The sequence below is a fragment of the Lampetra fluviatilis genome, chromosome 43, assembly GCF_964198595.1.
Source record: "Lampetra fluviatilis chromosome 43, kcLamFluv1.1, whole genome shotgun sequence".
Taxonomy (NCBI): domain Eukaryota; kingdom Metazoa; phylum Chordata; class Hyperoartia; order Petromyzontiformes; family Petromyzontidae; genus Lampetra; species Lampetra fluviatilis.
Window position 1 is genome coordinate 5,478,094 of NC_136317.1, and position 23,538 is coordinate 5,501,631.

A 23,538-nucleotide genomic window follows, 5' to 3' on the forward strand; every position below is an offset into this window, starting at 1 on the left:
TAAATTGCGTCTTGCACACGCACACGCACACGCGCGCGCGCGTCCGCGCGTACCACCCGCGCACTGAACGGGCGGTGGCATTTCGCGTCGGACACTCGCACGCGCGGCCTTGTTTACGTTACGGCCCCGGACAGCCGCTGCTCACCGTGGGGGGCGCGGGGGGGGGTGTAAGGGAGGCGGGAGGGGGGTCGCGTCTTAGCGCTCCCTCTCCACTCAAGTTCCCTGAGCAACCCAAATAAAATCCTGAAGACCACTCGTTTGGCCGCGAAGGGCCAATTTTTTTTTTTCCGGCATCTTCCGACCCGCGTCTCGATCGCTTTATGGTTCCCAGCTCTGGCACGGCGACGGGTTTGAAAAGGATGTCGAATTCGGGTCGACACGCTTGCTTGCTTGCTTGCAGGCATTGCGATCCAAGTGGAATTTGCGAAGCGCTGAATTGCTTGCCCTCTGAGCACCTGCTTCGAACGAGTATTAGAACGCGCACCGTCTGTTCTGTATCGTGTCGGGTTGTTACGTACCATATTGATTTATACAGGGCGGTATGCCGTGACGCGTTGATTCGTTGGTTCAAACTGACTGCTTCTACTCAAGACACTTCAAACGTGTAGGTAATCGCTGGCCCAATCACGAGATTGCATTTTCTGGGTCACAAGCACGTCCAACCAATGAGGACTGCAATCCAGGCAGACATCAGTTTTCCACGTGTCTTGACAAGGAGGTGATGCTCCAAGTGCCACGTCGTTGGACGTACTCAAGCTAACTTTTCCTTCCACGATGGGATAGTAGATGTCCATTTCCTGTTGTGTAGGTATCAAACCATCGACTTTTGCCATACATGAGCATATTGTGAAAGATAAGAAAAGGTTTCGATTTAAAGCTTTCGTGACTGCAGGGATTCATCTTATGCTAAATGCCTCTTGACATATATATGCTAAATGCCTCTTGGTATGCATATTCTTTTGTCAAGGCGCTCTTTTCCCCCCTTCCAACCCAGCTTATATATATGCTCCAAGCACGTGTGCTGTTTCATTCAGACGCTGTCGCCTCGACAGACCTGGTTTTCACCTGAGGACGGCTGCTTGCGTTGTGGCCGAAACGTCGTGAGAATTGTTTTATTATGTTTTATTTTTATTATTTTATTACTTCCCTTCTACGTGACTTTACCGAAAGAACCAAGAAGATAAGAAAAGGTTTTACCCTTTCTGGCAAAAAAAAACAGGAAGTGTTAAGGTGTTCAAACGCCTAATAGATACCTTTTGCAAGGAATCAAGTCTGCGTTAACCACATATTATTGTGGTGAACATGCAAACAAACATGCCCTGACAATATATGCATTGTCTTTGAAACTGTTTGATTGCATGTTCACCACAAATATTTGTGGTTTATGCACACTTGGTTCCTTGCAAAAGGTATTTATTTGGTGTTTGAACATCTTAACACCTGTTTTATCGATGGAAAAGAGAAACATATTCTTGGTTTTCAAACTTTGATCGTGGCAATAAACCATATTCTTTTAAACTACAGGCAACCTTCAAAATTACATCTCATACGAATTATTTTGATGATTTTTTTTCTTTTCTTTTTTACCATGCGGTCAAAAGAGAATCGGCTCTTAAATAAAGCCGTGACCATGAATCGTGACATTTCATTGAATCAGTTGGGGGCTCGTGAATTGTCGCAGACCGAGTATGAATTGCGATTAGAAAATGTGACATAGAAATTCGTTGCAGACCAAAATGTACATTTTGTATTTGTGCCATTCTTATAGCACAAAGACTATCATTACCTCAGTGGCTATGATTAGGCATTTAAAGATTGACAGTTGTCTCCACCGTGGCGAGATGTTATCTCCCTCGCCTGGTATGCAGAAGGTCGCGGGTTCGATCCCGATCCCGACCCCCGACCCCTGACACTTGTATATTTGAAGTTTGCATGTTCTCTCTCCCCGTGGTCGTGTGGATTTTTCTCCGGGTCCTCCAGTTTTTCCCTCCACATTTAGCAATATGCGTTTAGATTATTTGGCTACTATTAATTTCCACATGATGATGATCCACTTCTTTGAGCTATCATTCGTGACCAGATTGCTTCTGAAAAAGAGCTATATAGCTCAGTGGGCCTTACCTTGTAAAATAAAAAATAGTTTAGTTTTAAATTTTGATTTAAAGCTTTCGTGACTGCAGGGATTCATATTCTTGGTTCTTTCGGTAAAGTCACGTAGAAGGGAAACAATAAAATAATAAAAATACAAGACAATACAATTGTCACGACGTTTCGACTGCAACACAAGCAATCATCATCAGGTGTGAAATCCACAGCAAGAAAATATTTTTTTATTATTTTATTGTTTCTCTTCTACGTGACTTTACCGAAAGAACCAATAATATAGTTTAGTTTTAGTTTAAGAACATTTCCGTCTTGAGTCCACTGCAGAACTGGCTCACACAGGTAGTGACAAATCTCCTGGACGCTGACCGGCAGTGAATCCCTAATGCTGCGGGGGTTGCAGCCAGATGTCATATTGACAACCTTTAAACATCACAATGCATACTCCATATTTATGTGTAACAGCAAGCCACGTCATTTTACAGGGTACAGCTTTGATGAAGAGCTTCCTGTTGTGTTAAGTGACCACATAAAACTGTCAAGGCTGCTGGCCACTGTGCTGGAAGAGTTTGCGTCTTGCTGACGTAAGCCTATCCCAAGCGGTTAGAAGGTCAATGAGTCCAGTAAATTCAGTCTGCCGGCTCTTGGAAACTGCGAAGCCTCTAAAACGACAAGGAAAGCCAACAAACTAAACACGTTTTTTGAGCAACGACGTACGGTTTAGGAAGGACACGCGTGTGGATTTAAAGCTTAGAATAAGAACATTAAAATGTTTCAGGAAACTTTTTTTATTATTGAGTATGTATGCAGACACCCCGTGTAAGGGTCTCTGAGTTGACGACGTGGGAAAACGCTGAGGAGGAAATGTATATCGCACGTTTTTGCCATCTTAAGTTACGCACTTGAGGTCCATTTTTTTAAATCCTTTATATTAAGTTCACTTGCCTGCTGGCTTACGACCGTGCAAATCTTTCGGTCGTTTTTTAACCCACTTCCCGTGATCCAATCGAGCTGACATTTTGCACACAGACTCGTTGTGCGTGACAATTTATTTTGGTGAAATTTTTTTTCCACTTTTTAGGAAAAACAAAAAATTCATATTTAATGTAAAATATCAATGTGATAAAAATGAAACTCTTACTCAAGAAAAACAGAAATTAATAATAAAATAAAACCGATGCCACGCATATAAAGGATTTATAGTGAAAAACTTTGTTTTTACGGGTTAATTTTTTCAGCACTCAACTCAGCTCGCGATTAGCGCTTGATTCCAGTCAGCTCCGAGTGTTCTTCATCATCGTCGACGCTGTCGTGAAGGGTTCCCCAAGCGGTCGCCATGGCTCACAGTCACGCGATACGAGAATCCACCCAGCGCCCCGCGCATGAGCCGATCTCGCCGCTCCATCTCTACGGTTGACGGACTCTCGGGCGTTTGGACGTGTTTCCTCTTTCGGCTATGATTCCATCGGTAGTCTTGACCGCCGGCCATCAAATGGTCAAATTCCTAGAATAATTGACAAACATGACATAGAATATTTAAGAGGCATGCGCATGTTGGCGTGCCATGCATTTACATTTTCCTGCATTCCTTCTGAGCCCTTGACCGCTTCGGGTGCCTTTACTCGGCAAATAATTGACTTGTTAGAAGCTCTTTTCCACGTGACCGGGCGTGGACCAACACCCACAACTTTTATATTCTGTCCAAAAGAAAAAGTGGAAAGGAGTGAAGCGGATTACATGGGTACTCAATCAATCGCATTCTGCCCACCATTTCCCGCTTCACTTACTTAACGCTTTCCAAATTAAGGGTGTACTCCTCCTGGACACGTGAAACCTTCAACTGGGGGCCTGCGATGCTGTCAACGCTCACCGTTAGACCAAAGTCAATAAGCACATCGGGGGTACGTTGGTGGCAGCTGCCAAAAGGTTTCCAACGCGGTGTGCAGTCTCTCAAGGCAAATAATGTACAACTCAATTTGTGGTTGGGCTACGTAGAGTAGAGAGGCGAGGCGTGAATTTCCAATTCGTGAGTGAGTCGTAGATAAAAATGTGAGGCTCCATGGAACAATTTTCAAAATTCACTTGACCTCACGGTAAACTGCATGTTTGATTATTGATGGCACCAACAGTGGCTTCAGAACGCGTGTGTAATTAGAGTAACGAGGCAGTTGTCTGCCTCCTTCATTGTCCTGACAAAAAAAAACGCATTTTTTCCCACCCCAAAGTGACCAGGCCTCAATGTTAATGATATGTGGCATGGTTAGCTTTGTAGAGCGGTCCAGGAGATTCCTAGACATGTGGTTAATGAACCAAATCGGTGCAACTGCCCACCCGATGGTTAAAAAAGGACCGGCAAGTGAAAGACTATTGGCAGATTAGGCCATGAATCATTAACCTTTAACCCTTTCCCCTCCCTCCTAACTCTCTTTTCTTTTCTTGTCGTTTTTTCCCCTTTGCTACCTTAACCTTTGTGAACTTTTGGGGATAGGCACAATGGAAAGAATAGACACCAGGCCTTGGGTGTTCTCACACAAAGGACGTGGTCCATCCTGGGCCCGAGCACTTGTAAACCATGGCAACGGTAGCCATTTTAATAACCGAATTAAAATACCAAATGTTTATTTCGTCAGTTTTCTCAAGTACTGATTTAAAGTAAGTGATAGAGGACACAAGATACACCAACGTGACATCTTCCTCGGATATTCATGCGTTTTGTGGGATATTTTATTTAAAAGAGAAATATTTTCTTAAAAACAAATGCTACTTCATCAACAGCATTGACAAGCATCACAATAATTAAACTGTCGGACCAGTGGTGAACTTGCTCTACCATGGGTATTGTATTGCTCATATTTGTCTATTCTCCAGTCCTCCATTGTTGAGATTTCCTGTGTTTATTAATTGTACCAACACAATTGTTTTACATGAATGTGCTCATTATCTTGTATTACTCTTCGAACTCCGAAACGTTTCTGAACATTAGGGCGGGAAATATGCGAATAATACCTTTGTTTGGTGTTCGAGTTAAACTTAGGGCAACAATTAACGTTGAAGAAGTTCAACAACAATTTTACATTGTTTCATAGTTTTATAATGTTAGCAAGTCGCGAATGTGCCTGTCACTCCCACGTGTTTGCATTTCTGCCGCACTCAACTTACCATGAGTTCTGCCCTCTCGCTGTGCGTGCCCTGGGAATCATTGTTTCCCACACTTGGCAGGGACCTGTCAAACATCTCAAGCCAAACTCGCGGGACGACCGCCTTCTTCGGAAACTTGTTTCTACACGCGCACGCTCTTCCATTTTTGGTTCTCGCCGCGGAGCATTGGACCCCGGCTATTACTTTAAGCAGGAATGCCTCACCGAGTCTTGAAGACACGTTGTTCGGAAGGGTCTTGCTACATTGGATTGCTGTCCAATGAACCTCGTGTTTCGTTTGGGGTTTTTTTTTTTCCGTGTGGGAGACATCTGTAGTGCTGGAGGAAAACCTGCCACGGCTTCGCTCTCGAGATCCAACAAGGTCAAGGGACATTTTGTGTGGTGGTGGCAAACATTCTAGATTTGAAGTTTTCGTGACTGCAAGGATTCATACTCTTTGGTTTTAATCGGTAAAGTCACGTAGGTAAAACATTAAACTTGATACAGTAATTTTGCTGTGACGGTTCCACCTGAAGACGGAAGCTTGTGTTGCCTCCGAAACGTCGTGATTTAATGTAGTTGTTTTTTCATTTAACTTTTTTACCTACGTGACTTTACCGGAAAAAAAAGAGTATGTGTGGCAAACAGTTTTTTGCTTGGGGGAATTAACAGTTGCCCAGTAAAATAATTAGATCTAGCCCTTTGTAAGTTCATCACCACACCGGTCGGCGTAGATTGGTGATGTGGGGGCCTGTGCTGTTTCGGATATCTCTCGTCACTGATATTAGCTGTGGCTGGGGAATTGATCTCAGGTCACCGGATTCATAGTGCAGTGCACTGACTTCTGTACCATTACTCCGCTGATAAAAGCACGTAAAATGCCGCTTAAAGCAACAGCAAAAAATGATAGCCCAGTAAAAAAAAGTTGCTCTGTAAAAATGACAAAGCAAAACCTGCTACCCAGTGTTACTTATCATATGTTATTCTTTATTACGCCCTACATTTGGTGTGGTTAGGAAGCAAATACAGAAGGAGATGTTAAAGTTTCAAAGCGTTTTTTTTTTACTTTTAAATTAAATTTTTATAAATCGCATTACAACCCATCGTAGTTTTTTTTAGCTTTCTGTCTGAACCATCAGACAGATGCCTGGTATAAAACTAAACACACCAGAAAAACAAAACACATGAATGATTCCAGATTTGTTACACGAGACACTATTCCCACCACTGTGTACTTGAGTTTACATTCAGTGTCCATTAACATCGAGACGTTTGGGAAATGTTTCCTCTTCTGGGCTCAACTGAATCCGACTTTCCCACGTTTCGAACTCGGGCCGCCGGATCTATAGCACAGTGCGTTAATCACTGCACCACCACTCCCCGAGCACAGATAGGGGAGGCCTTCGTGGAACAGCGCAATGAGATTGGGTTGTAAATGCACGTTTATTTTCGTTGTATTATTTGCAACTATTTTGTCAGTCAACTACTGGATGAAGGCCTCCTGACGTGTTTGCTGTGAGGGTTGTTTGACCATACTTCACCACACTTGTCCTTGCAGGATGCTAAGGGGGTTTGCCCAAGACCAGTTCAATTTATACTCGCCACTGCTGTTAGCCATTACCAGGAATCGAACTCGGATCACAGATTTCAATAACTCCTACTTTTATAGAGCTCTTCATCCATGGATCACAGACCACTGTCCACGATATGCATACACAATCTGAATAAAAATCAATGAGCATAGCTCTAACCACCTTGCCGCAATTCCACCCCACATCGCACTACACACATTGCGCATTCCTCCACGCGACAATCGAATTTTGTCCTGCTCTGCAAACCCCGAGGTAGGACGCCCAATTACTGCACGTGCATCTTGAACTCTCCGTGCACAGCGCGCCTGTGGGCTGCCTTGAGTGGAACAGATGGCAGGCCCGCCTTGCACAAATAATGGACCATGGGAGAAGCAAATCCTGGTGGGCAATCAGAGAAGGTCGTGAAAGGACCCTCCGTCTGGATTGCTTGCGCGTCGGTTTTCCTGTTATTGTTGCAGCAATCTCCGCTTCTCCTCCCGGCTGCTTCCCCTTTGTCAATGTTTAAACACAAGGAAAGCAATGGGAAATGGGATGGGCCCCCTCCGTTGTCCAGAGGCTCCCATCACATTTGTAAAAATCTTAAATCACAGCGCGATTTTAATAAAGTTGTCTATTTGGGTCAAGGTCACCACCCATCCAAGTGATTTAGGTGTCACCCGTTCCAGCGTTAATCAATTATAAACAACTCTAGATAAATATAGCTCGTACGTGCCTGTTATTGAAGGGCATAAGCGGGTTCAAGACGTGGCGCAATTCAATTTGTACAATTCAATATGCGAGTAAAAGTGAGTTGGCTTGGGCAGGGCACACGTCTCTGGAGGGGATGCTGGCCGTTGGTCAGGAAAAGTTGATGAAGCGGTAGCGAAGGTACGGAACACGTCCCAGAGGACGTCCGCCGAGAAGACGGAGCGACGAAAGCAGTTCGTGTGCTGGTGCTAGGTGGATTATCGCAGAGTACGATGGCAAGTGCTTGGGGAGGCATTCATGCAGCAGCGGATTGATCGTGGCTGGTGACGATGTATGTTCCATACTGTGGTGGAATAATAATAATTGATAATTTAAATGTATGAAGCGCCCTTAAACAATCGTCCTCAGGGCACTAAATAGTGGCACATTGGTGTTTTAGTCCACGGGCCCAAGCATAAATCGGTACCAGCTGGGGATGGCGGAATGTTAGTCGTACCGATTTTCATATACGGCTAAAATGAGAGTGGATTGCTTGAGAGGCAGCTCTCCAGACTCATTTCAAATGGCTATCACAAACTTCACTGTTATTGGCCACGTGAGGGAAATTGAAACCGTTAAAGTTGTGCCACCTCAGGTGGTACCGACAAGATATCTGGTCTGGACTCATGGACAATTTGGGACCACAGTTAGTTTCGTACACTCCTCCACTGGACAATTTGGGACGAGAGTTGACCTCGTACACTTCTCCACTGGACTATCTGGGACCAGGGTTAGTCTCGTACACTCCTCCATTGGACTATCTGAGACCAGGGTTAGTCTCGTACACTCCTCCATTGGACTATCTGGGACCAGGGTTGGCCTCGTACACTCCTCCATAGGACTATCTGGGACCAGGGTTGGTCTCGTACACTCCTCCACTGGACAATCTGGGACCAGGGTTGGCCTCGTACACTCCTCCACTGGACTATCTGGGACCAGGGTTGAACTCGTACACTCCTCCACTGGACTATCTGGGACCAGGGTTGGTCTCGTACACTCCTCCATTGGACTATCTGGGACCAGGGTTGGTCTCATACACTCCTCCATTGGACTATCTGGGACCAGGGTTAGTCTCGTACACTCCTACACTGGACTATCTGGGACCAGGGTTGGTCTCATACACTCCTCCACTGGACTATCTGGGACCAGGGTTGGTCTCGTACACTCCTACACTGGACTATCTGGGACCAGGGTTGGTCTCATACACTCTTCCACTGGACTATCTGGGACCAGGGTTGGTCTCGTACACTCCTACACTGGACTATCTGGGACCAGGGTTGACCTCGTACAATCATCCATTGGACTATCTGGGACCAGGGTTGGTCTCGTACACTCATCCATTGGACTATCTGGGACCAGGGTTGACCTCGTACACTCCTACACTGGACTATCTGGGACCAGGGTTGACCTCGTACACTCATCCATTGGACTATCTTGGACCAGGGTTGACCTTGTACACTCCTCCATTGGACTATCTGGGACCAGGGTTGACCTCGTACACTCATTCATTGGACTATCTGGGACCAGGGTTGACCTCGTACACTCATCCATTGGACTATCTGGGACCAGGGTTGGTCTCGTACACTCATCCACTGGACTATCTAGGACCAGGGTTGACCTCGTACACTCCTCCATTGGACTATCTGGGACCAGGGTTGGCCTTGTACACTCCTCCACTGGACTATCTGGGACCAGGGTTAGTCTCGTACACTCCTCCATTGGACTATCTGGGACCAGGGTTGGCCTTGTACACTCCTCCACTGGACAATCTGGGACCAGGGTTGGTCTCATACACTCCTCCATTGGACTATCTGGGACCAGGGTTGGTCTCGTACACTCCTCCATTGGACTATCTGGGACCACGGTTAGTCACGTACACTCCTCCACTGGACTATCTGGGACCAGGGTTAGTCTTGTACACTCCTCCACTGGACTATCTGGGACCACGGTTAGTCACGTACACTCCTCCACTGGACTATCTGGGACCACGGTTAGTCACGTACACTCCTCCACTGGACTATCTGGGACCACGGTTAGTCTTGTACACTCCTCCACTTGGCTGTGGAATAGATCGCAATTGTTGCATTCATGTCCTGCGTGTGCTATGGAAGCTCGGAGGGAAAGCTTAATTTACATTGCGTTTTTTATTATAGGCTTTTCACAAAACTTGTAACTTTACTCAAGAAAACACTTTCTAACTTTAAAAGCTCCTTTATTTGCTTTCTATCTGGTACAAATCTACGACAATGCCATTTAGATGTTTTATTGAGCGGAACTATGTTTATTTTTAGGGGTCAAGTGGTGGCGAAGTGGTGGCGCAGTGGTTAGCGCACTGTGCAATGATTCTGGTGACCCGAGTTTGATTCAAAGCCATGACTAACATCAGTGGTGAAATCTGAAACGGTCCTGGGCCAACCATTCACCCACACGCACTAACCAGTGTGGTGAAGTATGGTCAAACAACCTCTACAACCATGGAGGAGGCATTGATGTCGCAGTTGTTAGACAAACGGCTGAATATTTGTAACATATTTTGATGTATATACTGCTATATTTAGGCGGATATTACGTGTATCTTGGACTGCAAAGGAAACAAATTAATGGGTTCCGGAGAAGGCTGTTGTTGAAAGAAGGTGATAAAATCAGGAAAGCTTAGCCTACGATGGGTCATGTCACGAGAAAAAATTGAACTTGTTTGGAAAAGCAGATTATGCAAGGCACAATACCTGGTTCACGTGCGCGAGGAAGCCCAGGGACGACTTGGATGAGGCTTGACAAAAGGTCTCTATATCAAAGGGAGACCTGCATCACAAAGCTATATAGCGTATGTGTGAAATAGGTGAAACGTGAAGAACTCCAAAATGAACATCGAAGCGTTGAGCAATTAACAATAATAATGCGTGAATCCATGGGACTTATTTTTCCAGGATTCACCAGCGGTATAGTTTATGTGACCATATAGGGACTGAAAATAACGACACATCAAAAAAAATCGCCTCGTAAAATAACTACAACATAGACCTCCGTAATTGGTAATAACACATTTGCTCGTGTGCTTTTTAACCAAACAATAATCTCAGACAAGCTTTTTTCTGTCTGTCTCCTTTTTTTTCCCACACTCACAAATTAAATTCGGGGGTGGCTTTTCGCTGTTGTTGAGGCCTGTGAGATGAGGCGGCCCTCTCAAGAGCCTCAAGGGCCGTTCCTCCTTGAGGACTATCCATGGGTAGCGCCGAGGGTCCTTGAGCTGCCCTCCCCAGCCCCCCAACCCCAGGGGTCGCTTGACCCCTTAGAGACGTTCGCGCTCGGGCCGAGGCTAGACCGCCGGCCTTTATTTCGCTAAAACCCCCCTGCTCCCCACAAAGATGCGACGTGAAGCCTCCAAACGTCTACCCATTTTGAGTGCCTAGAAATACAAATTTGGGAGCCCTTTCGGAAAGAGACGGGGGGACGGTGGAGGGAGACTTTGGGGGAACCGAAAGTCGCGGGCGGATTTTGTTGGCCTGAAACAACGCAACGTGATTGTAAAAACTGCAAACTGTTTAAGACATCTGTCAGGTTCGGGCGGAGTAAAGGAGTCGTGCTATATAAACAGCGATACACAATGCGGTCCCATTAACCCCACGGTCGCGTCAACGTGCGTGACCTGGGCAGACCTTGGCGTGTGGGCCACCCGTGCGAAAGCGCCGCCTTGTCACGCACACGCAGCGTTCAGCCTCCTCCGTGGCACGCTGGGGGGAACGTCCGTAACGGTCGTACCCCAAACGGCGCTCTCGGGGGCCCACTCCTGTCCTGACGACGGCGCATCGTGATAAACGGTGGAATGTTTAGTTGTCACATGGATGTGGGTTTTTTTTTTCCCGCGTTTGTTGGTTCGGTGAAAACCGGGTGCTTCTCGGAGTGGCCTTGCTTGACGCGCTCAAGCCCAAGACCGATGAATTCACCGATGAGTTCACAAGATTCGTGAAAATCACGACAGTCGCCAAACTCGATTCCAAGCAGGAATGTCGTCGCTTTGAGCAGGTCCACGGCACAAGCTCCCCGCCAGTTTGTCCAAACCGGGCCCTCTTTCTTTAGGCAACACTGCACTCTGTTCTGTACGAGGGTTATTGGAGTCACAGCTCGTGAAGAGCCATTGAGATGGCTTCTCTGTGCCCTCCTGATTTTTAGCTGACACCGTCACCACATACAGATTAGCGTTTTAACAATGACGCTGTACATATGCCCGATGTCTTTATTATTATTATTGTTCATTACGCGTGTTTACCCAGGAAAGCCGCACTGAGTCTCGCAGTAGGGGGTGATGATTGCTGCGATGTACCATCCCAATTGAGTAATTTGCGGTGTAATATTTAATATACGGCATATTTGGATGACAACGGCCGCACACGCAAAAGGGCCTACGTTTGCGAACGACGTCACGGGATGTCTAATGTCCACGGCAGAGCAGACGGTGGCGTGGTGTTATCATGGCATATTCCACCCTTTACATTAACCAGGACGGCCACTGGGTTGGAACCACGAAGCTTTGCAACGAACAGCGGCGAACACGCTGCCGCTGAACCCCGTGTCACCACCCATTACGTAATGCAAGAGGAAATTTTCCAGAGTGTTAGTCTCTGAACTTCACTCCCTGTTTCATAAGTGATTGATCAGTGTTCAAACGAGACGAGTGCTTCTGTTTGGCATTGGAAGTATATATTGTGTATGTTTGGAATGGCTGGGTCTGTCTGGAATATTTCTGCATCGTGAGTGGGAGGCGTAGGATAAAAAAAAATCGGTTTGGAATTTTGAAATAAATATTTAGAACGACTGAATAAATGTGGGGCCTCATGCCCTTTTAACCCAAACTCGTTTGTGCATGTAAGCGTTGCAGCCCTCTTTATGAATCCATTCCTGGATGAAGGCCTTCCCACGCTCGCATCTGTCGTGGGGGTTGTCTGACCATACGTTACCGCGCCGGTCATTGCGCCTTGGTGAAGCAGGTGGCCCAAGACCGTTTTGATTACCGGCCACAAGTGCCGCGGCCGGTATTTGAACTCGGGTCGTTGGGCTCAGAGCCCGGTGCTCTAACCACTGCGCCACCGTTCCACCGCTCATTTACAAGGGCAGTATTTGCACGCAGAAATATATAAAAGTGCACATCATTTGCTCTGTGCTTCTTGAAATAAAAGCACGCAGATACAACGTAATTTAACATTTGGGAACGATACGTGAATCATGTTTTCAAATATATATAAACATATGAGCTCTATAAAACTGGTTTGACATTTTCCACAGACAGTGCAGGATACAGACAAAAACAAACTTTCAGGCGACGGTGTTTGGTTTACCTGCAAATAGTCAACATAGGATGCGTGCATAGACATCCTCAGGTTGTCCCGGATTTTATGTTTTCAAAAAGGTCTTTTTTTAATGTTCGCCCAGTGGAAAGAAACAACAAAGTAGAATTCCTTAAGGGTGCAGTTCGTCTGAAACACAAACAGAAATGTTCCATAACACCATCGCGGGAGCTTACTCAGCTCCCCGAGTGGGGACATTCATCGTCGCCGACATCGCATTGTTTGAGATTTCGACAGAAAAGAAAAGTTCCACTCACGTCTGCTGGGAATGGGGATATTCACATTTTTTATTTTAAAAAAACAACAACAAAAGGCATGCGAGTACCAAATAAAATATATGGCAGTAACAGGAGGGACAAATTGTGAGAAAATGTGCTTGGGGCTTTTGTGCGCGGATGCAAGCTGTGCTCAGAGGGTTGAACGTGTCTAGAGATTTGCATTGTGGGACAACTCACATTATCATCATTACTGCTATCACGCTTGTACACCCACGAAAGCCTCACCGAGTCACATGACTCTTTTAGTGGGAGGGGGGGGGGTCCTGCCAAGTTGTCGCAGTAGGTGGAGATGATTGTTACGTATATTCCATAATTTGCCGTGTGCGAATAAAAAATGTTTTGCTCAATTTGGGCCGTGACGCCGGCAAACGATGGCCTTCTCTTCCGAACGACGTCACGGGGATCTTTTACATCCGCTGACTGTGTAGTTTTTCTGTGGTTTTTTTATACTTGATACTCCCATAGTCCTCCCGTAGCAGTAACCAGCGGCGGCCGCTGAACGAGAACCGTGGACGTGTGCAATGAGCGGACGAACGCTGGACCGCTCGGCCGAGTCCCACGAGACGATGGTCTGGTGACCCAGCAGGCAGTTTCGAGCGCGGGCCCCAGAAGTACGATCGAATTTGTCGTCGCGTAAAGAGTTGACACGTCTCTCGAAGAGAGCAAGAGCTTTTGAAAAATGGACGATGGAAGGGAATTCCAGTCGACGAGCGTGAGCTAAGGCTGCTGCGACATCACTTTTCAAGATGCTTTTTGATAGATCCACTTTCAAGATATGTACGTATGAGTGGTGAACTTCTTTCGCACCGTACACAATCAACCGTGCTAATGGGAGGTGCTGGGGAAGGCCACCAAACTGTGGGTCTCTCTCTGTGTGAGTCTTTGTATGTACGTTGCACTTATTTTGCACCACATGTAGCCAAACGTGCGTATCAGAGGTACGGGGGAACGACAACAAACTGTGGGTCTCTGTGCGAGTCTTTTATGTATGTATGTTGAACTTCTTTTGCACCGTACGTAGCCAACCATGCTAATGGAAGGTGCGGGGGAAGGACAAATTAAGAACAAAAAGCAGTTGGAAATAAAAGAGTTTTCAATCTAGATGGTTTAAAAGTGCATAGCTCCAGTGGCTTCATAATATCGGAAGAAAGAGCATTCCAAACGGCCGGTAGACATCTTTGTTCGATGGCTAGCCAAAATCCGCTGCGATATGACGATTGCCCTGATATCATTTCCCATAACTTTATAATTGTATTTTCACTTTTTGTTCTATGATAAGGTTAGCTGATTGACTGTGATACGGGACGAGTTACATTGGCTACCTATCAAACATAGGATTGTTTTAGATTTGAAGCTTTCGTGACTGCAAGGATAAATATTCTTAGGTTTTTTCGGTAAAATCACGTAGGTAAAAATTTTACATTAATAAACGTAGAGAAACTTCGTGATTTTTATTTTACTTTTATTAATTTAAAAATTTTACCTATGTGACTTTACCGAAAAAACATAAGAATTTAGGATTGTTTACAAACTATGCCAGCTCATCTGCAAGAGTCTGCATCGATCAGCTCCGTCCTGTCTTGCCGAGCGGCTGTACCAACTTCAATGGAACCCCAATTTTACGCCGGCTACGATCCAGAGCCCATGGCGACCGTTCTGCTGTATCCTTGCACACAACCTTGTCCGGCGATACGGCCAGGGCAGCTTCACCGGGGCCTCGGGGTCAGAGAACTGGGCCCGGTTTCCGGCAGCAGATGTTTGAGACTCCATCCTTAAAGTCAGTTTTCAACAGACATAAAACAGAGTTGCACTCTGTTTGATCAGCGCACATTCGTGATGGACTAGACTCACCAGAACATGTGATCACGAATGTTCAGACGGACTAAATGTTCTACAACTGCCATTCACTCAACCCAAGCCTTTCCACGACTCTATATAATCATTATAATCTGCAGTGCTTATTAAGGCGCATGTTGTCAGTTACACAAAAACTAAATATAATTTCATGGACCACTGCAATGATGCATCATTTAATCGCCACGCTGTCATTTAACAGCAGAAAATATTTTACAAAGCATTAATTTAATGGATAATACCAGTTTATTTTCAACTTTCATTCAACATATATTTGCCATGAAATACAAATACGTGCAAAAAATGTAATGACCAACGGTCATGCCAATATTTCTTTTTTCTGAACGGATGGTACGATTACCATGGACCCTCGTATCGTACGATGTGTCGTAGTCTCGCCACATTGCGACAACTTGTAACGCGAACCCGGCGCAATGCTCAGTGGCCCACACTTGTGGTCTCAATTCCCGCTGGGCGACTTGTGAAATAAATCTGGTTGGGATTTATGAGAACGGGAATTAATTGGAGCGTCGGCTTGCCAACGCGATTGTGTTACGCGTGTTTGGAAAAAAATCTCCAAAGAAATTGTTCCATCGCGACGATGACACATCGCCGTCTGTGGCTTGTTCTGCTGTTTTTGCTTCTGCCAAATTAAATCGGCGATAATTTGATGACTCCATCACCAGACGCGGAACCCCAGAAACAGCGATTGGAAACACTTTTTGCGATACCCTATCATACATCGTAAAATGCAGACACAGTGTGTTCTGGGGATTAGCAACTCGAATATAACAGTTTTTTATTTTGTAGCTGGCATGACGGTTTCCCTTTTTTAAAAAGCAAGGGGTCAAAACACAATTTTTCCCATACAATTTCCTCACAAAAGATAGCCTTGTAAATGGAAATAAAGACTCCTAACCATCGAGAGGAATGTATTTACCACGTCTGCACAGATACCTCTTTGTCTTTTGATGCTATAATCGTAGTGCCAAGCGAAGATTATCACGTGGGCAATCCTGACTTAAATGTCAGATGTGTCCTCGAACATCTAACATAGGCAAACACCCCCTGCCCCCCCCCCCCATCTTGAATGCCTTGAATTCGTGACATCCGAGCACGATGGTAACTGTTTTGGTTTCTCTTGGACAAGTAAAAGAAATCTTTATGGGCAACTTGGGGAACTGATCAAATGTAACAGATGTAAAATAATACAAGAATAACACATTAACGGCAGTCTCTCTGCATCTAGCCTCCTTCCTAAGTTCATCTGGGACATTTTGTGTGGATGTGCTGTGTCCAATTTGTTTTCCTAGTCTGCTGATGTTTACAGCCCTTGGTCAATCCGCTGCTGGATGAAGGCCCCCTCCCTCCACATTGTTTCGGTTATGGGGGTCGTTTGACCATACTTCCCCACGCTGGCTGAGTGTGGCATCTCTACGTGCTATGAAGAAGGGCGAGTGGCCACAAACGTCGCCTATTGTATACTTTTCCTTTTATGGAAGTATTGACGAGTGTGCTGAGTGTTTTTTTTTGTTAATTATGCTTGTGCACAACTGCATACGCGGCAGTATCGCCACATAATTTGGTCACTGTGGGTTGGTGAAGTTGGGGATGCTATCACCGGTTCGGATATCACTCGCCACCGATGATAGCCGTGAGCAGTAATCGAACTCAGGTAGCCGGGTTTAGAGTGCAGTACGCTAACCCGTGCATTTGGTTTGTTACCCAGGTCTCTTTTTAACAACATTTTGGTTTATCTATGACTTGATTCCTACCTGGTCACAAATAAAGAACCCACATTATTGGATTAGCAAGGATGACCTTCAAGAATGCATGCCTCATTGAATTACAAGTTAACATACCATCTTGGATTTTTTTCTAAGCTGACTCTTTCGGGTCTGGCCTTCGTAATGTTTTGACTTCTTAAAAATCACAAAGCTTCTCAAGCCGAGGAGCAAAACGGCAATAGAGTCATTCTTTCATCACTCGCCGTTGTAGGGCACTTGGGGGGGGGAACGTAAACCAAACTGCGAGCTGCTTCCCACACCAAATCAAATCAAGTCAGCGGTACATTCGCTGTCCGTGCCACTCTAATGACACTCGGCCATCGCTCAGGCAATATGCTTCACAGCTGAGTATCGTTTGCAGTAGTTTACAGCAGGGGGGAGAGATGTTGCAATCTGGTTTTTCCCCCCGGCCCCCCCAATACATTTTCAGGTAAACTTACAAAAATGTGGAAATTGACGCCGGCTGCGATAGCGGCCTCCACTTTTCTGCAAAGTGTCCGCTGCAAAAGCGGATGGTGCACGCCGTTTGCATTGTAGCAGCGGGCGCTTCGTTGACCAGGGCGGACGCCGGGATTCTACCGCGAACCTCCGTGACAAGTGGAACATTCTCCGCCGCTCAAAGCCTCGTCTCCTCCGCGCAGTAGCGGAACGTTGTGTCCGGAGGCTTTTGGTCATGGTAAAAACAAAAAAACGGACGGACGCAACAACAGAAAGATCAATGTAAACCCAGTTGCAATTCGCCAATGGAACAAAGTGGATTCTGTACCTACGCATGCGTTTTATGTACGTGTGTTGAACTTCTTTCGTGCCGTACGTAGTCAACCGTGCTAATATGAGTTCTACTGTAGTCTTTGCCACTGAAGCCCTTAACGGTAGCCAATGCAGAACCTTTTTTTACAGGTTATGGTTAAAAAAATCCTACGCATTTCCCGTGATAAACCATGATCCCTAAAGGTCCAAATCATCCGTGTGATCCCTGCCATCCCTGCTCCATCAACCATTCCTCCAAAACTCACCTCGACCCTGCTTCCTCCAAACCAAGCCACACTCTCTTATTATCCCTGTGACGTTATCGGCTCAATAACAGAGTGCCCGTCGTAGATGCCAATGCAATTTTCATCAACGGGCAGATGACGGGACGTGTGAACTTTGAATGCTGGCAGATGGCTGCAATGCCCCCCCCCCGCCCATGGCATTTTGCGCAACCCCGAGCCAGCGTTGGTAGGCATCGAAAGATGTTGACGATGAATGGGGAGAGACTGAAGTTTTTTTTTATATATCGGGTGAAGTGGCCTGTTGCTGGGTGGCCCAACGAGTCGATGGCATAAACAGTTGTGAGCCAAAGTTCAAAGGTCAGCGGTGTGCAGACGGCGGTGGGCGCGCGCGTGCAACGCGCTGCCTGGCCATCGCGCCGCCGTGCTTTGGGGGAAATGATGTGGGGCTGTGGTCGGCCGACGTCAAGGTGGGGGGGGGGGAGGTTTGGCTCGTCGTGCCGGGGGACTGCTTCATCATGGGGGAGGCAGGAGTGGGAAACGCCGCGGCTGCCAGATTGGGCTCGCTTGGTCGACGCGCTCCGCCTGAGAAAAGCAATGAAGTGAATTTGGTTTTTTAGCAGCCTGTCTATTAATCTGCTGACTTTGAATCGCACACTGGGCTTGTTTTATTTGTATTTGTTTCGCCCAAGTAATGTTTACAACTGATAATGGTGTTTACTTTGGCCACTCTGTACCATCTCATTCCCTCCACGGTGACATTTGAAATCACAACCATTATCACTACGCCAAGACTTGAGCTTTGGCGTGCACATTTATCTTACGCAAAAAAGACGAAAGTCCCCCATATAGCCTAACATAGACTGTTAGGGCAATTGTTGTTAGCGAGCACCTATGAAGGCAGGCAGGGCATACGATAAGTGTGGGTGGCCAACGTTACGCCCAGCCACCTTTGTCTCCCCAGTGCTGAAGTTTACACACTGCACCTGGGACTCATTTACGGCTGCGTCAGCTTAGGCTAGGCGTAGGACCAGTTTATATGTTCATCACTGTTATTGTTCGTGAGTGGGAATCGAACTCTGCACGCTGGATTCATAGCACTGTGTGCTAACCACTAAATTACCACTGCATGAATGTAAATATACACACACACAGACACACAGGCAAGGAGCCCTGCTGTGTATCCTTTATATAATTACCTATCCAGCATCACAAGACCATGACGGATGGAATTAGGGGATATCTCCATCGAGCGGAGGACAGAGAATGTCTGACGGTGGCCAGATGTTAGCTCCCTCGCCTGGTATGCAGGAGGTCATGGGTTCGATCCCTACCCTGACGCCTGCTGTATATTTGGAGTTTGCGTGCTTTCCCCGTGGTCGTGTGGATTTTTCTCTGGGTCCTCCGGTTTCCCCCTCCACATTTAGAATCAACATCACGCGTTTAGAGTATTTGGCTGTTATACATTTGCACGTGACAAGCTACTTCGTTGAGCTATCATTTGTGGCCAGGACGCTTCTGAAAAATAGCTAAGTAGCTCAGAGGGCCTTACCTGGTTAAATAAAAATAAAAAATAGTGTAAGTTGTGGGATAATGCACCGCATATTAGGACCATTTATGTGGCCAGCATCACTCCTCAGCGCCTTTTTTGTTTCAGCAGGTGCCCAGGAGATAGTTACAGCAAACGTAAGGCATCCAGTCGTGGGATTTTTTCCGAGTTTCGATCCGGTTTCCTAGCAAAAGCTAAACACACATTCATGGATTTGGCCCAGCATCTCAAACACAAGAAGGCTTGTGAAAACAACTCTCAGGACTCGGAAAAGGCTTTCCCGGGTAAACTAAGGGCATTCTACTCGCGATGCTGAGACGTGATACCAGGTACTCCTTTTAAGAAGAAGTGATTTAGGGACTAAACCCTTGGCCAGATAGACACATGGCAAGGAAAGGTTCGGAATTTATCCCGGGTCATAGGGAGATTACCAGGGTCATGCCACCATACTGGATACTTGGAGGGTTTTTCACCTCTCAAGGTTGTATACATGCTCGAGTGGTCAGAGCAGTACGGAGCCGACGCAGGTATTGACAACATTTACAACTGCCAAATGTCATTTTGCATATAAATATACATTCCCGAGGAAGGCTGACCTTTGGGCTGGTTGGGCAATTCTTTCCGTGTCCGTGTTAACTCTTTGACTGCACAACCACAACCACATTTGCCCTTCTGGATGGGTAAATAAAAGACAGTTCCGAACAAAGAAAGGAATTTGCGGCATTTACAAAATCAAAAAGGAGAACCACATGCCTTTTTAGATGATAGGAATATCGAGTTATGACTGTGCTTTGATGAAATTTAAATCATTTCGCTGTGGGCAAAAAAATAAATTACGGAGATTTAAAAAAATCGCTCCATTATACCATTGTTGGTATTAAACTTGCTGGTACTCAATCTGTCTGCAACTGTCGCAACACAATAATGGTCACTGTTACATTGGGACTAGAGCAAGTGTGAAACTTTCGCAACACTTGATCGTGCCAACGTGTTCGGGTAGGGGGGGGGGGTCGAGGTGCCGCCCACATTGCGGCCGTACCTCGGCACGGCCCACGGTGATTCTGTTACGCGCCGCCCGCTTCACGGTGGACGATGAATAGCCCCGTGAAGTCATTTGGAACAGTTGGGCCACTTGCGTGCTGAATTGAAAGCGGTGATGATGATGATGATGATGTTGTTGTTGACGATGACGAAGGTGCCATGGTGGATTGATGATGTGATGATGTATTGTGCGTTGAACTTCTTTCGCACCGTACATAGCCAACCGTGGAAGGACAACGGAACTATAGATTTAAAAGTGCTTAGCTTCAGTGGCTTTCTAATATCGGAAGGAAGAGCGTTCCAGACGGCCGCAGAAGCGCGTCCGAAAGCGCGCGATGATGCGGTGACCACCGTCTTTGCCCGATGGTTCGCCAACAGCCGCCGCTGCGAGGATGACCGGAGTTTGCGCGACGGTCTATGACGGCGGTTGCGGCGGTGGCATGGATGAGCACGGCGGTGATGATGACGTGTCCGCGTGCCCGTGTCTGCCCGTTCCCGCGTGTGCGCAGGGTAACAAGGTGTACAACGGACCGTGCAACGGGCGCGACTGCTCCGGCGGCTGCAAGTGCTTCCCAGAGAAGGGGTCGAGGGTGAGTTCCAGCGCCCTCCACCTCCCCCTCTCTGTGTCTCTCCCTCTAACGTGCCTTCGCCATCCAAACACGGTACCTGCTCGCTAACGCAGAGCTGGGATGATTAGTCGATGAAGTCATTGGTCCTTCCCCCGACATCTTCTATTAGCACGTTTCGCTACATAAGGTGCAAAACAAGTTCAACGTACAGACATACATCTTGAGTGTTCTCGCCTGGTGATACGAATTAAACTTGAAAACTTAAGGATGTCAAGCAATGAACAAAAAACTCGATCAACTACCTCCTTGTGTCGTCGATTACGCGTCCAACATTTAAAAATGGACCACACGAAGGCAGGAAACCCCCCCCCCTGCTACAGGCCACGCCCAACGTGGCGAGACTGCCGATGGCGATGACGTCAACAAACCACGCCCATCACCTCCCATCCAGCGGCACATGTGAGAACAGAGGCGAGGTTGTTCCCCCCCCCCCCCCCTATAAGTTTTGTAACACCTGGAGTAATTGATTTGGTCTGATAATCATCATATAGCCCGGCTCTAAATTTCGTGCTCCCATACCTCTTGGCATGATGGGGTGATCCCATTTTTGGATTTTCGTTTGGATTTTGGGGATCATCTCTTTGCATCGACATTCGAGTCCTCCTCATCCGTGTTCCTGAGTAATCTACTCAACGAGAGTTCTTCAACAGCATGGTTCACTGTTCGTCTTGACGAGTGTCCGTCATCTTCATGAGCGGTTCTCGCTTGTAGTTTTCCCAAGTCTTTATAACTCATGTCCTTCGCGAGTCTCCTTCACGATTCCTCAGCAGTGTAGAAAAATCAAATGTTGCGCTGCATTTCTATGCTGCTGCGATCTACGCTCTCCACCTTTCACCGAACCGCACCAACCGGCATGGTGAAGTATGGTCAAATAAAACCCCGCACAACCCCCGCAGCATCGGATGCCCCGTAACGACAAGAGGGGCTGCACATCAATACATGTATCATAATGGGGGACAAATCAACACGTTCACCAGTAACAACACTGTGTACATGTGTGTGTGGCCTTAAATGGTAAAAATGTATAACAGCTGACGTTTCGGGACAATGGCCCTCCTTTATGGCACACAAATGAAGAAGCCAGAGAGAAATAGAGTGGATGGCAAGCGTTGGACATCGCATCCTACACCCCGATTAGAAAAAAAAATATGACTGTTTTCCGACGCCCAGTTTTGTATCATGAGGCTAATTTTGACTGCTTGACTGTGACGTTGCCAAATTAACTGGACGCGAGTCCCCAATGCGATCAACACAGAGGACGCGCCGCTCCCAAACGAACCAACTTCAGCCGCTCGCTCGGACGCATACTTAGGGAACGAGTGAGTGACATCTGTGCTGGATGGTCCCCGGCCGTTCGACCCGTATTGAGCGTCGCCGCATCGAAACCGCAACTCAACCGAGTAGAACACATGGCAGACGGCCGGCTCAATGATCACGGTAGCAGGAGATCCAATTCACACGTTGCCTGTTGAATGCAGGCACTGTGTTGACAGTAAAGAGACGTGTGTCGGAGAGAGACCGCGCATTATCTTACTCGTGGCAAGTAACACAACCCCCCGCCTGTATACGGCAGTCACCCAAAAGCTTGTTTAAATTGGCCCCCTTAATAACAAATGTTCCATTTTCGGTCGTTTGTGCGGTCGATGAAGGTTTATTAATTGGCGTGTGCTCGCGGTGTGCGTTAACACTGTGCATCTGTGCGAAGCATCGCTGGGTATTCTCTCAATATTTTCCGGTTGGCAACTTGTGGGCATCTCCCGCGTGGCGGCCGGCAGAGGCCTTGCCTATGTAATGATTCGGCCTTTTGGAGACCCACCGCTCCAGGTCACAGGTCACATGGCTAATGTCACAGGTGCTTTTCAAACGATTCCAGGGAGGTGAGGTCGGGGGTGAATATCTGGCACCGTATTCGCTGGAGTGCAAGACGCTCCAGAAAATACGACGCACCCCAGAGTCGTGCCCGGCGTCAATAAAGTTACACAAATATGGTTGTGCATATAAACACGCACGCACATACCTACCGGATTATAAGATGCACCCCCAAGTTTTGCTTAAAATATGGGGGGGGGAGGTTCATCCGATAATCTAGAGAATGCGGAAATTCACAAAGGTTTAAACCCAGACTCTCTCTCGGTCCAGCGATCTGACCCGGAAGATCCCCACGAGCCTGCGTCTCGCTTGCAGGACACAGATGCGTGATTTGTAAACATCCAAAATAAACATCGCACACGTTTAATGTTACGTGGAAAGGTAGAGCATGCTTGGAAAACGCGTTTCACTTACAGTGGAAAAAAATATGAATTTTCATCATTTCTGTGTCCGTGTTTATATTACATACACTGTAAATAATATGCATAGGCTCATGTAGAGCGGGTAAGAATGTTGGAAAACAAGACATGGCAATAAAAAATCCGATTTGTGAGCTCAAGATCCTTTGGGCGATGAGGCCTTCAGTTTTGGTCCAGTAATCTATCCAGCTGGCAAATGCAGATGATACCCAGAATCCCA

The 23,538-nt window shown here is 46.7% G+C and overlaps 1 protein-coding gene across 1 annotated transcript in view; it reads left to right on the forward strand.

Moving 5' to 3' along the window:
- Positions 1 to 23,538, forward strand: part of COL4A6 (collagen type IV alpha 6 chain) — a 169,685-nt gene that overhangs the window by 23,775 nt on the left and 122,372 nt on the right. The window contains exon 4 of the mRNA XM_078875979.1: positions 20,911 to 20,991. Coding sequence (XP_078732105.1) covers positions 20,911 to 20,991 — 81 coding nt within the window. The remainder of the gene's footprint in view (positions 1 to 20,910; positions 20,992 to 23,538) is intronic.